Source organism: Oncorhynchus clarkii, chromosome 10 (assembly GCF_045791955.1).
Source record: "Oncorhynchus clarkii lewisi isolate Uvic-CL-2024 chromosome 10, UVic_Ocla_1.0, whole genome shotgun sequence".
In the NCBI taxonomy this organism is placed as follows: Eukaryota; Metazoa; Chordata; class Actinopteri; order Salmoniformes; family Salmonidae; genus Oncorhynchus; species Oncorhynchus clarkii.
The window spans coordinates 26,705,159-26,722,372 of record NC_092156.1 but is presented as its reverse complement, the minus strand read 5'-3'; the positions used below and the strand labels follow the sequence as shown (position 1 = coordinate 26,722,372).

At 44.9% G+C, this 17,214-nt stretch overlaps 1 protein-coding gene across 1 annotated transcript in view; it reads left to right on the top strand.

The window, feature by feature from the left end:
• Positions 1-485: 485 nt before the first annotated feature.
• Positions 486-17,214, top strand: part of LOC139419491 (testis expressed 14, intercellular bridge forming factor) — a 33,428-nt gene continuing 16,699 nt past the window's right edge. Inside the window, exons 1-17 of the mRNA XM_071169444.1 lie at positions 486-506; positions 626-712; positions 915-1,087; positions 11,596-11,710; positions 11,832-11,997; positions 12,074-12,213; positions 12,307-12,385; positions 12,607-12,740; positions 12,855-12,968; positions 13,151-13,274; positions 13,374-13,552; positions 13,704-13,852; positions 13,929-14,119; positions 14,248-14,359; positions 14,454-15,385; positions 15,570-15,664; positions 15,966-16,048. Coding sequence (XP_071025545.1) covers positions 961-1,087; positions 11,596-11,710; positions 11,832-11,997; positions 12,074-12,213; positions 12,307-12,385; positions 12,607-12,740; positions 12,855-12,968; positions 13,151-13,274; positions 13,374-13,552; positions 13,704-13,852; positions 13,929-14,119; positions 14,248-14,359; positions 14,454-15,385; positions 15,570-15,664; positions 15,966-16,048 — 2,740 coding nt within the window. The 5' untranslated portion in view covers positions 486-506; positions 626-712; positions 915-960. The remainder of the gene's footprint in view (positions 507-625; positions 713-914; positions 1,088-11,595; positions 11,711-11,831; positions 11,998-12,073; positions 12,214-12,306; positions 12,386-12,606; positions 12,741-12,854; positions 12,969-13,150; positions 13,275-13,373; positions 13,553-13,703; positions 13,853-13,928; positions 14,120-14,247; positions 14,360-14,453; positions 15,386-15,569; positions 15,665-15,965; positions 16,049-17,214) is intronic.

Here is a 17,214-nt window from a genome sequence, read left to right as displayed (position 1 = left end):
GTATTTTGTTCCATTTTTGGGAATCCTGTTTCCATCCCGCACAGTAGGTGGAGGAACGCAGATTAAATTGTGCGATCGCCAATACACCATATAAGGAGATGTGAGAATAGTACAGTACATTTGACAATTTATTGTAATTGGCTGCCTACATTTCAAAAACATTAATTTACTTAACTGTAATGCTGCAAAGCAATAATGAAAATGGCAATCATTGACATATCTGTAAAATAGTTTCCACAAATCTGGTTGGTTGCCTTTAAGCCAGCTTTCCAAACTGTCCTCGGGAACCCAAGGGGTGAACGGTTTGTTTTCTACCCAAACACTACTACTGTACACAGCTGATTCAAATGATCAAAACTAGATGATTAGTTGATTATTTGAATCAGCTATGTCGTAATATGACAAAAAACAAAACGTGCACTGAGTTTGTGAAACTCAGTGCACGTTTAGGTTTTTGTCTTCTTGGCACTAAGGACCACCATATGTAAACATGCAAGGCTCTTGTGGTAGCTAAACTAACTTACGTGTCATATGCTTGTGATCTGCTTTTCTACTATGGCATTTCCACTTTAGCACACAAGCTCCGTAACGTTAACAATATTTTTGTTCCCTAAATGATTTTTAGTTGGTCGGCTCGTGATGCCCAATTTACTGTGAGAGATTCGACGCTCGCGCGTATCTGATGATCAGCTAACTAGTTACTACGAATTCGGTAAACAACTCCTTTTCACTAATTAAGTTTATATTAATTTCATACTAAACACCTTAAACTTAACAATTTTAACTACTAAATATATCGACGAACCCATAGTTGGCTAACTGGTTGTCATTGGTCGTTAATTAGCTAGCTAGACAGCTAATGTGTTAGCTAGCTTGCTAGCCAACTAACTGACATTCGGCAGTTTTTACTGCAGCGACCCCCGTTGGTAGTTGGAACTCCGTGGCAGTGAATGGAGCAGGATGGCTGCTTTGCCTGTTCCCTGCCCAGTGCGATTGGGGATCGTGAAGAATGGAGGCCTACCTGCTCAGTTGCATAGGTACACCCTGGAGAAAAATCTGCACAAGATGGAGAAGCTGCTCCAGAAAGGTAAAACAACTATAACACAACAGTAATGTTGCATGAATAAACATTGTTCACCCCTACCATAGACTGTAACGTTATATGGATGATCCCTGAACCAGAATCTGGCTTTAGTTAGGAGACGTTGACATGGCGAATATCCTTTAAGCACAAATGATCTAAGAACCTACCAGGTACACTCCCAAATCCGTAAACACGGGCACCCTCATAGATATCATCCTCCTAGAGGATGCCTAGTTCCTGCCCTCTAAATACATCTCTGCTGTCTTCAACCAGGATCTCAGCGATGCCTGCGTCCGTAATGGGTCCACGGTCAAACGACCACCCCTCATCACTGTCAAACGCTCCTTAAATCACTTCAGCGAGCAGGCCTTTCTAATCGACCTGACCCGGGTATCCTGGAAGGATATTAACCACCTTCCGTCAGTAGAGGATGCCTAGTTCCTCTTTAAAAGTGCTTTCCTCACCATCTTAAATAAGAATGCCCCATTCAACAAATGTAGAACTAAGAACAGTTCACCCCAGACTTGACTGCCCTTGACCAGCACAAAAACATCCCGTGGCCTACTGCATTCGCATCGAATAGCCCCCGCGATATACAACTTTTCAGGGAAGTCAGGAACCAATATACACAGTCAGTTAGGAAAGCTAAGGCTGGCTTTTTCAACCAGAAATTGGCACTAATTCCAAAAGGTTTGGGACACTGTAAAGTCCATGGAGAATAACAGTACCTCCTCCCAGCTGCCCACTGCACTGAGGCTAGGAAACACTGTCACCACTGATAAATCTAAGATAATCGAGAATTACAAATAAGCATCTTTCTATGGCCATGCTGGCCATGCTTTTCTACTGGCTACCCCGACCAACAGCTTTGCACCCCCGCAACAACTTGCCAAGCCCCCCCCCCCCCCAAATCCAGGTAGCTGATGTTCTGAAAGAGCTGCAAAATCTGGATCCCTGCAAATCAGCTGGACTAGACAATCTGGACCCTCTCTTTCTAAAATGATCCACCGCAATTGTTGCAACCCCTATTACTAGCCTGTTCAACCTCTCTTTCGTATCGTTTGAGATCCCCAAAGATTAGAAAGCTCCCGCGGTCATCCCCCTCTTCAAAGGGGGTGACACTCTAGACCCAAACTGTTATAGACCTAAACTCAGCAAAAAAAAGAAACGTCCCTTTTTCAGGACCCTGTCTTTCAAAGATAACAAGTAAAAATTCAAATAACTTCACTGTAAAGGGTTTAAACACGGTTTCCCATGCTTGTTCAATGACATTCTTATTTTCAAGGCTGTTGACGGCCTAGGAACAGTGGGTTAACTTGCCGCACCACATGTCTGTGGAACTTGTTCTGTTTATGTCGTAGTTGTTGAATCTTATTATGTTCATACAAATATTTACACATGTTAAGTTTGCTGAAAATAAATGCAGTTGACAGTGAGAGGACATTTCTTTTTTTGCTGAGTTTATATCCATCCTGCCCTGCCTTTCTAAAATCTTTGAAAGCCAAGTTAACTAACAGCTCACTGACCATTTCGAATCCCACCGTACCTTCTCCACTATGCAATCTGGTTTCCGAGCTGGTCATGGGTGCACCTCAGCCACGCTCAAGGTCCTAAACAATATCATAGCCGCTGGTCGATAAAAGACAGTACTGTTCAGCCATCTTCATCGACCTGGCCAAGGCTTTCGACTGTCAATCACCACATTCTTATCGGCAGACTCAATAGCCTTGGTTTCTCAAATGACTGCCTCGCCTGGTTCACCAACTACTTCTCAGATAGAGTTCAGTGTGTCAAATCAGAGGGCCTGTTGTCCGGCCCTCTGGCAGTCTCTATGGGGGTGCCACAGGCTTCAATTCTCGGGCCGAAGATTTTCTCTGTATATATCAATGACGTCGCTCTTGCTGCTGGTGATTCTCTGATCCACCTCTACGCATCGGACACCATTCTATATACATCTGGCCCTTCCTTGGACACTGTTAACAAACCTCCAGACAAGCTTCAATGCCATACAACACTCCTTCTGTGGCCTCCAACTGCTCTTAAATGCAAGTAAAACTAAGTGCATGCTCTTCAACCGATTGCTGCCCGCCCAAAAAGCATCACTACTCTGGACGGTTCTGACTTAGAATATGTGGATAACTACATACCTAGGTGTCTGGTTAGACTGTAAACCCTCCTTCCAGACTCACATTAAGCATCTCCAATCCAAATATAAATCTAGAATCAGCTTCCTATCTCCCAACAAAGCCTACTTCACTCATGCTGCTCAACATACCCTCATAAAACTGACTATCCTACTGATCCTTGACTTCGGCGATGGCATTTACAAAATTGCCTCCAACAGTACTCAGACTACATCCAATTTGCTATCACAGTGCCATCCATTTTGTCACCATCACCCACCACTGCAACCTGTATGCTCTCGTTGGCTGGCCCTCACTACATATTCATCGACAAACCCACTGGCTCCAGGTCATCTATAATACTCTGCTAGGTAAAGCCCCACCTTATCTCAACTCACTGGTCACCATAGCAAAACCCACCCGTAGCACACGCTCCAGCAGGTATATTTCACTGGTCATTCCCAAAGCCAACACCTCCTTTGGCCGCCTTTTCTTCCAGTTCTCTGCTACCAATGACTGGAACGAATTGCAAAAATCACTGAAGCTCGAGACTTTTATCTCCCTCACTAACTTTAAGCATCAGCTGTCTGAGCAGCTTACTGATCACTGTACCTGTACACAGCCCATCTGTAAATAGCACACCCAACTACCTCATCCCATATATATAAAAAAATATATATATATTTTGCACCCCAGTATCTCTACTTGCACATCATCATCTGCACACCTATCACCCCAGTGTTAATGCTAAATTGTAATTATGTTGCCACTATGGCCTATTTATTGCCTTACTTCCCTACTCTTCTACACTTGCACACTGCACAAATATTTTTATATTGTGTTATTGACTGTACGTTTGTTTATCCCATGTGTAACTCTGTTTTTGCCGCACTGCTTTGCTTTATCTTGGCAAGGTCGCAGTTGTAAATGAGAACTTGTTCTCAACTGGCCTACCTGGTTAAATAAATAAAAAAGTAAGCCCAGGAAGCAGCCTTCAATTTGCCATTCAGCAGGTTTTAAAGCTTAATAATGTCCACATATGTTTATTTCTCACAAAATATGGACATTCAATTAGCAACTATTGTCATTTACTGCCGTCACGGCCGATGTGTACTTCCAAAAAAGGTTTAAATAAAAGGTTACGGGGAACAAAATGGCGCCATAGAGAGAACACTGTTTCAGCGAGCTCCAGTGGCATTCGTAAATTTATATTTTTACATTCATCTCCTAGCTTGAAAAAGTGGTAGAATTGGCTAAATAAGTTATCCTACAAATCGTTTTGACGGCTATTTCTCAAATCTCAGACAACATGCCCAACAGAACTACTAAGAACTCGACCAAAACCACCACCCCTGTAGATGTGCAGGAGGAGCTAGCTAACGTTAGCGAAGCTAATACCATTGCGGGTCCAGGCACAATGGACCTGGTGATTCAAAAGATGACTGATAACATTACTAAAGTGATCGATGTTAAGATAAGAACGGTCTTGGAAGCAATAGCAGGCCATTCAGCTGAACTACAGAGGGTTGTGAAATGTGTTGATGAGGGGGAAGGAAGAATTGCTACAGTGGAAACTTCAATTACTTCTATGGACACTAAGATAAATGCACTTGAGAAACAGGTGCGCGAAATGGCGGAGCACATTGACGACTTGGATAATCGAGGATGCAGATGCAATACTCGTGTTGTGGGACTCCCGGAAAATTCTGAAGGGACACGCTCAGTAATTCTTTTTTGAGGAATGGATCCCTGGCTACCTACAAATGGACACTAAGGCTGGTCGTGTGAAGCTGGACAGAGCCCATCGCTCTCAAGCACCGATACCCAGTCCCAACCAGCAGCCACGGCCAGTGGTTATAAAGTTCCACAACTTCACCGACAAAAGCAGCGCATCATGGATGTGGCTAGAAAAATCGTCTCTGATGGTAGTCAACGTAAAGGTCCAAAGGTCTCATTCTTCAATGATTATTCCACAGCGGTTGTACGAAGACGCAAAGCATTTGATGAGGCGAAGGCTCGACTTGAATGAAGATGGACTACGCACTGCTGTACCCGGCCACATTGAAGGTTATGGTCAACGGATCGCCTAAAAAAACTCTACACACCTGAAGAGGCTGCTGCGTTTATTGACTCTCTCGGGTAAATAACTTTAAGCTGCACCTCCGCAGCATTGGATAACTTTTTTATTTTTAGTTGAATCTGATCATGAAACAGTGGTGTGAGTTCTCACGTACTCCGGTTCAGTAATATTCGTATCTTTATTTTTTTTTTTGCTAAAGTAACTGCCGCTATAGCTCAGGCTGAGATGTGTGTGAATCCATATTGGTGCCCAGGCTTGGTTTTAGGTGGAAGAGCCTCAATCTTCTTCTATTGATTTTCATTTCCATATACACTGCTCAAAAAAATAAAGGGAACACTTAAACAACACAATGTAACTCCAAGTCAATCACACTTCTGAAAAATCAAACTGTCCACTTAGGAAGCAACACTGATTGACAATAAATTTCACATGCTGTTGTGCAAATGGAATAGACAACAGGTGGAAATTATAGGCAATTAGCAAGACACCCCCAATAAAGGAGTGGTTCTGCAGGTGGTGCCCACAGACCACTTCTCAGTTCCTATGCTTCTTGGCTGATCTTTTGGTCACTTTTGAATGCTGGCGGTGCTTTCACTCTAGTGGTAGCATGAGACGGAGTCTACAACCCACACAAGTGGCTCAGGTAGTGCAGCTCATCCAGGATGGCACATCAATGCGAGCTGTGGCAAGAAGGTTTGCTGTGTCTGTCAGCGTAGTGTCCAGAGCATGGAGGCGCTACCAGAAGACAGGCCAGTACATCAGGAGACGTGGAGGAGGCCGTAGGAGGGCAACAACCCAGCAGCAGGACCGCTACCTCCGCCTTTGTGCAAGGAGGAGCACTGCCAGAACCCTGCAAAATGACCTCCAGCAGGCCACAAATGTGCATGTGTCTGCTCAAACGGTCAGAAACAGACTCCATGAGGGTGGTATGAGGGCCCGACGTCCACAGGTGGGGGGTGTGCTTACAGCCCAACACCGTGCAGGACGTTAGGCATTTGCCAGAGAACACCAAGATTGGCAAATTCGCCACTGGCGCCCTGTGCTCTTCACAGATGAAAGCAGGTTCACACTGAGCACATGTGACAGACGTGACAGAGTCTAGAGACGCCGTGGAGAACGTTCTGCTGCCTGCAACATCCTCCAGCATGACCGGTTTGGCGGTGGGTCAGTCATGGTGTGGGGTGGCATTTCTTTGGGGGGCCGCACAGCCCTCCATGTGCTCGCCAGAGGTAGCCTGACTGCCATTAGGTACCGAGATGAGATCCTCAGACCCCTTGTGAGATCATATGCTGGTGCGGTTGGCACTGGGTTCCTCCTAATGCAAGACAATGCTAGACCTCATGTGGCTGGAGTGTGTCAGCAGTTCCTGCAAGAGGAAGGCATTGATGCTATGGCCCGCCCGTTCCCCAGACCTGAATCCAATTGAGCACATATGGGACATCATGTCTCGCTCCATCCACCAACACCACGTTGCACCACAGACTGTCCAGGAGTTGGTGGATGCTTTAGTCCAGGTCTGGGAGGAGATCCCTCAGGAGACCATCCGCCACCTCATCAGGAGCATGCCCAGGCGTTTTATGGAGTTCATACAGGCACGTGGAGGCCACACACACTACTGAGCCTCATTTTGACTTGTTTTAAAGACATTACATCAAAGTTGGATCAGCCTGTAGTGTGGTTTTCCACTTTAATTTTGAGTGTGACTCCAAATCCAGACCTCCATGAGTTGATCAATTTGATTTCCATTGATAATTTATGTGTGATTTTGTTGTCAGCACATTCAACTATGTAAAGAAAAAAGTATTTAATAAGAATATTTCATTCATTCAGATCTAGGATGTGTTATTTTAGTGTTCCCTTTATTTTTTTGAGCAGTGTATATAAAGGATGAGGCTATTGAGTGGCATTGCGGACTTAAGAGTCTACATTGGAAAGTTGAAATCCCCTGCATGTTAGCTTGTGGGAAAACCCCCTTTTGGATCTTTACATGTTTTAATATTTGGGTTTAGTATAGTTCGAGTTCAGGGTTCATATCGTTTTGTTTATGCTCGATGAGATAGTAGAATAGTTCAACACATGGAAAAAGGTACCACCCCACTTTTACAGTAGGATTCAGTCTGGATATTGAATGGTCAAGGTGCAATGGCAGGTAACAGACTGCGTTTATGTACATGGAACATTAGAGGCAGCCATAACCCCATTAAAAGGAAGAAGGTACTGTCTTTTTTGAAAAAATAAAATATTGATATTGCCCTGTTGCAAGAAACTCATTTGGATGATAAGGAGCACCTGAAATTACAACAAGTGGAGTTTGGTCAAGTGTTTTTCTCATCATTTACATCCAGAATTAGAGGTGTAGCAATTCTTGTGAAAAATAACTTACCACTTAAGGTCTTGAATTGTGTGAAAGATAAATTTGGTCGCTTTGTTATAATTAATGGTACTTTACAAGGGCAGAACATTTCCATAATGAATATTTACTTACCCCCCCTGCCCACCCCCCTGATTTCCTCACTAAGATATTTCTAAACTTTTCAGAATTAAACTCAGACACTGCAGTGGTTCGAGGAGATTTTAATTGTTTGTTGAACCCCCTTATTGATAGGTTTCCCAGCGGTATAGCTTCACTCTCTCCTCAAGCTAAGTCACTTAAAGCTGTTTGTGATGATCTGGGGTATGCGGATGTCTGGAGAACTTTTCATCCCTCCAACAGAGAGTTCACTTTTTTCTCTGCACCTCATGGATGACAGACTAGAATAGATTACTTTTTTATGCCCAGGATGTCTTTGCAGTCTGTTTTATCCGCTAGGATAAGAAGCATAGTCATATCTGATCATGCTGAGGTGATCCTGGACATAACTCAACGGGGCATTCAATCGGTCAAGACATTGGAGGTTGAATACAACCATTCTTAAAGACCATACATTCACATTGTATTTTATTACAGAGTTTAAAGCATTTTTCTCTATTAACTCTCAATCAACAGATAACCCCTCGCTCCTTTGGGAAACCTGTAAAGCGTATGCCAGGGGTCAGATTATGTCATACACAGCCACGCAATTAAGAATTTGCAAAATGGTAAGGCCCCAGGACCAGACGGATTTTGTAGTGAGTTCTATAAAGAGTTCCATGGCTTGATCCTTGAGCCACTGCGTGATATGTTTAACCACTCATTTTCAAATGACCAGCTCCCTCAAACGCTGAGAGAAGCCAACATGTCACTTATTCTCAAAAAGGGAAAATGTCCAGTCTTGTTCCTCATACAGACCAATTTCCCTTCTGAATGTGGATAGAAAATTGCTTTCTAAAATTCTAGCCACAAGATTAGAGGACTCACTGCCATTAATTGTGAAAGGAGACCAAACTGGCTTCATTAAGGGCCGTAAGTCATGCAACAATGTCAGGCGGCTTCTTAATGTAATTCAAGCCTACCAACAAAGTGGTGGTCTTGTGCTCTCCCTAGATGCTGAGAAAGCATTTGATCGTGTGGAGTGGTCTTACCTATTCTTTGCTCTAAATAAATTTGGTTTAGGGGACAACTTTATAAAATGGGTGAAAGTTTTATATGAGGATCCTCAGGCTGCTGTCCTTACTAATGGGCTAAGGTCAAATAGCTTCTCTATATACAGAGGTACCAGACAGGGCTGTTCTTTGTCCCCTCTCCTATTTGCACTCGTTATGGAACCACTGGCCGAGGCCATCAGGGCTGCCTGCTATACAGGGGCTGCTCATTGGTGATGTTCACCATAAAATAAGCTTGTATGCTGATGATGTCCTGATATTCATCTCTAGTTCCGAGACTTCAATTACATCTCTTATTAATATTATTGAATTATTCAGCGAATTCTCAGGCTACAAGATTAATTTAACTAAATCAGAGTCTATGCCACTTGGTAACCTACACTCTGTACCTAATACTTCTCCCCCCTTCCCTTTTAAATGGTCTCCCTCAGGTTTCATGTATCTGGGTATATTTGTAACTCCTAAATTCCAGCAAATGTACAAAGCCAATTTTGTTACCTTGCTTGATACAATAAGACAGGATCTGGAGCGCTGGAACTCTCTCCTGATTTTCTTGGTTGGGTAGGATATCCCTCTTGAAAATGAACATTTTACCTAGACTACTTTACCCAATCCAAATGATCCCAGTATTACTCTCCAATAAGGTAATAGGATGTAAATGGATGGCTAAGTTCCTTTTATATGGAGTAAAAGCAAGCCAAGACTTAAGATGGCAATATTGCAGCTGCCAAGTTCTATGGGCTGCCCAATATCAGGTTCTATCAGTGGTGTGCCCACCTATGTTATATTTCTGACTGGATCACAAATGATGGCTCCTCTATTTGGTTAGACATTGAGACTTCTCTTTCAAAATACCCCTTACAGGATCTTTTATTTTTCAGAAGTTTCAAGTCTGTAGAAGATCACTGCAATAATCCCATTACACTTAACACACTCAAAGTATGGAGGTCAGTTCAACGCTTCCTGGGAAGGTCCAAACTAACCTCTGCTCTTACCCCAATTCTTAACAACCCAGATTTTAGTCCAGGATTGCTGGATGCTGGCTTTAACTTTTGGCTTAATAAGGGCATATGCAGACTAAATGACTTATTTGCTGATAAGATTTTATTGTCATTTGAGCAGATGGTCGAGAAATATCGACTCCCAAAGCAGGACCTTTTCCGCTTCCTACAAGTAAGACATTATATTCTGAAGAGCACCACCTTAATTGGTAACCCTGATATGTCTGTCATTGAAATAATGCTTTTTTTCCCACAAAGGAACATGTCTGCTTTATGATGCTTTAAGGTCCTTTTCTGCGGTCAACACACAGAGGGTGAAACAAGTGTGGGAGAAAGAATTGTCTGTTACTATTGACGAAGAGATGTGGGAGGACATTTGGAGATATGCAAAACAATATCTATATGTAATCGTACTAGAGCAATCCAATTAAGAATAATACACAGATTGCATATATCCCCAAATCGCAGACATGCTTTTAGCCCCACTTCCTCTTCTCCTCAGTGTCTTAAATGCAAAACTGATACAGGCACCCTAACACATTGTTTATGGTCATGTACCAAAATACAAAGATACTAGTCTGGTGTTCTGCAAGAAATTGAAAAGATTCTAGGGGTTGATCTAGAATTGGACCCAGTTTATTTACTGTTGGGTCTCCCTAGTAGGCATGTTACTTCTGTGGGTAAGAGGAGGCTTTACAACATCCTTACCTCCGCAGCGAGGAAAAACATCCTTTTACAGTGGATTAGTGATAAGGTTCCTTCTATTAAAGATTGGCATAAGATACTATTTGAATGGGTGCCTCTGGAATCTGACATGTACATTGCATTCTAAAACAGACCAGTTCTACAAAGTATGGGAACCTTATCTAAATTACCTAGAACCTGAGGTATCAGCTATTATGCTGCAAGGATTCTCTTAGAATGGTGGGGATCTATGTATTTCAGAACTACACTGTACGTTCCATGTGTGGAACCTAACCTCTTGGTTTAAACTGAGCTTTTTTGTTTAATTTCTGTTTGTAAGTTTGTTTAAAATGTATGTATTGAGAGATGCGGGGATGGGGTGAGAGAAGCGCCGAGCGGGAAGAGGAAAATGGTTGTGTGTGTGTGTGTGTGTGTGTGTGTGTGTGTGTGTATATATATATATACACACATACGTATATATACATACGCAGGTATGTGTAAGTGAGTGCTGTTTTTTTTGTTGCTTTGTCTCTGTTGTTTCTCTTAATATGGGTGAAAATGGTGAAATTCCAATAAAAAATAATGTTACAAAAAGTTACATGAAACAGAAAAAAATGCCTCTGGCACGTTCAATGTATTGATGTGTTGTATAGTTCCGACCTGTGCATGGCAGTAAGGTTAGTGCTATCCGGGATCAATGATGTGAGCGATTTACATTGGAGGTGCACTATAGGCATTTTTTTTCATTGGATTGTACATTCTTATTTAGAACTTTTTTGGAAGTACATACTGGCTGTGATGGCAATAAATTATGATAGTTGCTACTCATAACTTCATCATTTGTGAGTAACGAATGTATCTTGACATTATTAAGCTGGTACATGACGAGTTCAATGGCTGCGGAAAGGGGATGCCTAGTCAGTTGTACAACTGAAATGTCTTCCGCATTTAACCCAACACCTCTGACTTCTCCTGTAAAGCCAAATTCTGGTTCATATGATCACTACCTACTAGCACCTACCCAGTGAGCTTGACAGTTATGACTAAGTGGCTACCTTATGAAGTGAATCAATTGAAAGCTGTTCTGATGCTGTGCTATAGGTGTGGATGTGGACTGTGTCAATCACTTGGGCCAGACACCTCTGTTCTGTGCATCTCTCCTGGGCCTGGCAAGTGTCACTGAGCTTCTTCTGCAATTTGGAGCTGACCCCAACCAGTAAGATTGACAAGTCATTCACACACTCATGTCTCCTCTCTTTTTAGACATACAATAAATACTTTGAAGATGTGTAAGCCTTTTAGTGCAGCATGTTTTGGTGACCTATTTTCCTGTGTAGTCGCTGTGAGGACAGGAGCACCCCTGTCCACGCTGCTGTGTTCGCCTGTAACCCCTGGTTGCTGAGCGGCCTGCTAGACGCAGGGGGGGACCTAAGGCTCCACGACCACAAAGGCAGGAGCCCCCAAGACTGGGCCGAGGCTGGGGCTCAGGAGCACAGCGCCAGGGTTGGTGCTCACAGATACAATGATCAGATACATACTGTATACACTACTAATCTCTCACTCCCTCTTTGTCATCAAGATGCTTAAGTTCCTGAAGAGCTGTGTGAACCACATGCACAGCCTGTCTCAGTCCCCCCAGCCCAGGGAGCTGCGCCGGACCCCCACCTCTTCCAAGACTCTGCTGCGCTCCCCCTCTCTACTGGAGCTCCTCAAGTCCGGGTGAGTAACCGGGGGAGCCTACATTAATACTGCCCATTTTTGGTGGGTTTGTTTTCTTAAAATCTGTATGTTAACATTTCTCCCATGTTGCAGTGGCTCTGATCTGCACCTCAACAGAAAGATTACCAAGTCCTCTGCCTGTGACACAGTTCAATGTTTTGGCTTTGGAAAGGTATTTGCCTAAAACGGTGAAGTTGATGAAAACCAAAATAAGTTGCATCATGTGCCCACGTCATATTAGGATTTTTCCCTATATCATTATACTATGTATGTAAGTATGAGTTTATTTGGATAAAAGCATCTGCTAAATTGCATATAGTGTGGTATATATTTTGGAATGGCAGTATTTTGTTTCTGGATGAGAGTGAGTGACTGTTTTCTTGCTGGGCTCAGTTGTGTATAGATAAACCTGGATATGCGTTGGGCCTTCTGGCCTCCCTGCCTGTGATTGGGGACAGTGAGTTGGGGCAGGCGGACGACGAACCCCTCCTCTCCTTCTCCTGTGGCGCCTTCATTACCATGACCAAGTAAGACTACTGAGGACTGGAACCACGTCTTATATAACTCCTATGGGATTGCATCAAATAAGAAGCTACCGATTTAGATGTTTTTTTCTCTAAACTGGTTGTTCCATCTGTCAGTTACAGCTGGAAGGGCTGCAGGATAACTGTGAAGGAGCTGCAGTCCATCTCTCCACAAGGAGGCAGCCAAGAGGCCTACCTTGACCTGATGCTCATTGAGCTGGAGTACTGCAAGTGAGAAGACGATGACACTCTTTGAACTCTTTAAACAACTTAAATGACTGCTGCATTGAGTTCTCAAATGTTTCTCCAAATGATAGTCTTTAACATAAAGTACACCTGTCATTTCAGTGCTATTGATGCTGTTTATGGATATACAGCATAACCCAGTAACTGCTGTGTGACTGTGTTTGTAGCCAGCTGTTCCATCCATACCTGCTGCAGCTGATGGCAGTGAGCATGTCCAGTGACCTGATGAGAGTCCGTCTGGTGTTTGAACGGGTCCACGTGGGCTCTCTGCACAACTTGCTGCATCAGAGGGTAATCCCCACCACACATAGACACACTTTCAACATGTATCTGTGTTTTGTACTTTTGTAATTCATTCAATTTAATAAATGTATTTGTGCACCTCACCAGCGTGCTGAGTTTCCAGTGCTGCGTGCTGAGACCATGCTGTTGGTGGTGCTGCAGGTGTGTGAGGCTCTGCTCTACCTGCACGGTCAGGCCCTGGTGTTGCGAGCTCTTTCCTCCCACAGCATCCTCCTCACACACCCTGGCGTGGCCAAACTCTCCGGCCTCGGCTTCATGGTGCCCAGGTAGGAAGAAAAGGAAACTTGCACTACTAGGTCTTTCTTTTTCCTAAACAAATGTTGTTGTAGTCCATGCGCCTGCAATGAAATACTGAACATTATTCCATAAGGGTGGTAAGTAATGAGTATTGGTCTGTATGTTCTGTTCTTCTCCCAGTGACAATAGTCACCGCAGACCCTCGGCTCACCTGCCCCTGCCCCCAGGCCTGTACAACTGGGCCGCCCCTGAGGTGATCAGACGGAGACCCTGCACAGGGAAGGCTGACCTCTACAGCCTGTGTGCCCTCATCCAGGAGCTCTATACAGGTAGCTACTCCATCTGTTGTCCACTGCAGCAGTGTGAATATTTGTGTGACCTTGGTGTGTGTGTGTTCTTCCGTAGACACAGTGCCGTGGGGCCCGGTGGACCCTCGTTGGATCAGGCAGACTGTAGAGTCGGGCCAGGCCCTGGCTACAGATTCCAGTGTGCCCCAGCCTTACTACGCCCTGGTTAGGGTGGGCCTGCAGCCCCGCCCCGAGGACCGTACACACAGCCTGCAGGACTTGCGCTATACACTGCGCCAAGACATGAAGGTATAGACTGCAGCCTAGGCACTCCGCCAACATAAGCAATGGTTGGTGTCGTAATAGTGGCAGCAGCCTCACATGGATTTGTTACTATGACCTCTGTGTGTGTGTGTGTGTGTGTGTGTGTGTGGTAGGAGCTGTCCCAAGTAGGGGGAAGGAGGAGGAGTGGGCTGTACACAGACGTAGGAGGAGGGCTCAGGCCTGCAGGCTGGAGTCCAGAGTCCGCCCCAGTCAAGGAGCCTGCAGGTGCTGGTGGTGAACAGAGCACATACAAAACACCCTGAACAATATAAACATTTTAAAAAAGGGTTTTATCCATGTCTTTTCCCCTCTTTCTCAGACCTCAGGCCTACTGCCTACACTGACCCACATGAAGGTTCTTTAGGCAGTTCCATGGACACTACAGTGGACAGGGAGATCCAGGACCAGCTCAGCGAACTGGACAAACTGCTGGACAGAGAGAACGAGACAGAGAGGGGAGAAGGAGGAATGACAACAGACTCTGAACAGCCCATATTCCACCGTGACATCTCTTTTAGGGACATCCTGCCCCTGGATGACTGGCGCCTGTGCTCTGTTGTGCCATCGGAACCCTACAACACCCAAGAAGAAGAGTCTGACTCCAGCACTGTAACAGAGGAGGAGGAGGAAGAAGAGGAGCGGACAATTATGAAGGAGAGGGCTGTTCAGCCAGAGCGCCCAGTGTCTGGAAAGCTCTCGGAGCACATCAGCTCCATCGTCCTCAACCTCAAGGTCTCCCAGGTACTGTTGCAGCAGTCCGAGTGCAACCTGGCCACCGTGGAAACAGGCCGTTCTCGACAGGAGCAGGGGGCGGTCGACGAGGTGGACGGAGGGGCAGAGGGAAAAGATGCTCAGACCCCCCACATCTCCTCCTCAGCCTCCACCTCCCTCTCATCCACTCTCTCTGGGTCGGTGTGTAGTTACATGTCCCGCGCAGTGGGGCCTCCTTCACAATACCGCCTCCTACCACATGGTGTCCACCCCTCGGCCAAGAGACTGGAGGCCCAGCTACTGAAGGGAGGAGAGTCCATGCCGCTCAGCGCTGAGGAGCTGGCCGCGTGGCAGAGGGAGTATCCTGCAGAGGAATACCCTAATCTGGAGTGCACTACTCTGGAGTGCCCTTCGGAGGAGTACCCTACTTTGGAGTGCACTACTTCGGAGGGAACCGGCAGCGAGGGCGAGGAGATGAGCCACTATAGCTCGGCTCCGGAGGACAGCTTTGTCAACATATGCCCCAGAAGGCAGCAGCAGGTAGCACACCACCACAAATTGCAACCTCTGGTGTTACACACACACACACACAACTGCAACTCTGAGTCTCACAAAAGTGCCATGATTGGATGAAGAATATATTCCCATAGTACAGTTTGTCAATTAATATAGCTCTTCCCAGGTTCTGTTGTGACTGAGTGAGTGACTGCTGTCTGTCTGGTAGGTAGGTAGAGATGGAGGCTCCAGAGGGACAGTGAGACGAGGTCCGCAGGCAGAGACAAAGCAGCAGTCAGTGGACAGACAGGAACTCACTGACAGGTACAGAACACTGACAAAGGCAGCACTGTTCTCTGCTCTAAATCCATATGCATACGGTAGAAAGTAAGTGTGGGATATAAAACTCGCAGTGGCCTCATTTAGTCAAACTGTATGGTGGGGACAATTGTGCAAATCTAACCCAAAATGTACAATAATTGCAACACCAATACCCTACAATTAGCTACAACAGGATACCTTTGAGCAACATTTTCTGTTTAAAAAATGACTAGGATTTGGTGACACATCGCTTTACATTTTGTTTGCGTGTTTTTGACAACCTGCTCCCTCTGCCCCATCCCAGGCTCTGTCTGTCTTCTGAGGGGACAGAATCTCTTGAGGACAGTCCCAGACAGCCTGAGCTCCCAGCCAAGGCCAAATGGACCAGTGAGATTTCACTATATTATACACTGAACAAAAATATAAACGCAACATGTAATGTGTTGGTTTCATGAGCTGAAATAAGAACCCATAAATTGTCCATGCGTACAAAAAGCATATTTCTCTCAAATTTTGTGCACAAATTTGTTTACATCCCTGTTAGTGAGCATTTCTCCTTTGCCAAGATAATCCATCCAGCTGACGGGTGTGGCATATCAAGAAGCTGATTAAACAGCATGATCATTACACAGGTGCAACTTGTGCTGGGGACAAGATAAAGCCACTCTACACAGCCCAGGACCTCCATCTGGCTACGTCACCTATGGGATCGTCTGAGACCAGCCACCCGGACAGCTGATAAAGCTGGGTTTGCTCAACCAAATACTTTCTGCACAAACTGTCAGAAACCGTCTCAGGGAAGCTCACCTGCCCGCTCGTCGTCCTCACCTTGTCGTCCTTGACCTGACTGCAGTTCGGCGTCGTAACCAACTAATTGGGAAAATGCTCACCTTCGATGGCCACTGGCACGCTGGAGAAGTGTACGCTTCACAAATTAATCCTGGTTTCAACTGTGGGGGCACAACTGTTTCAACTGTACTGAGTGGACGGCATGTATGGTGTCATGTGGGCGAGGGGTGAACAGAGTGCCCCCATGGTGGGGTTATGGTATGGGCAGGCATAAGCTACGGACAACTAACACAATTGCATTTTATTGATGGCAATTTGAATGCACAGAGCTACTGTGGCGATACTGAGGCCCATTGTTGTGCCATTCATCCACCACCATCACCTCATGTTTCAGCATGATAGTGCACAGCCCCATGTCACAAGGGTCTGTACACAAGTCCTGGGCGCTGAAAATGTCCCAGTTCTTTCATGGCCTGCATACTCACCAGACATGTCACCACGAACCAGCATGTTGGAATGCTCTGAATACACGTGTACGATAAATGGTAGTCACCCCACTATATGATTTTCTGATCCACACCCCTAACTTTAAAAGTTATCTATGACCAACAGATTCATATCTATATTCCCAGCCAGGTGGAATCCATAGATTAGGTCCTTATTAATTTTTCAATTAACTGATTTCCTTATGAACTAACTCTGTAAAATCTTTGAAATTGCTTTTTTATATTTTTGTTCAGTGTACATGCATTATACCCAAGTTA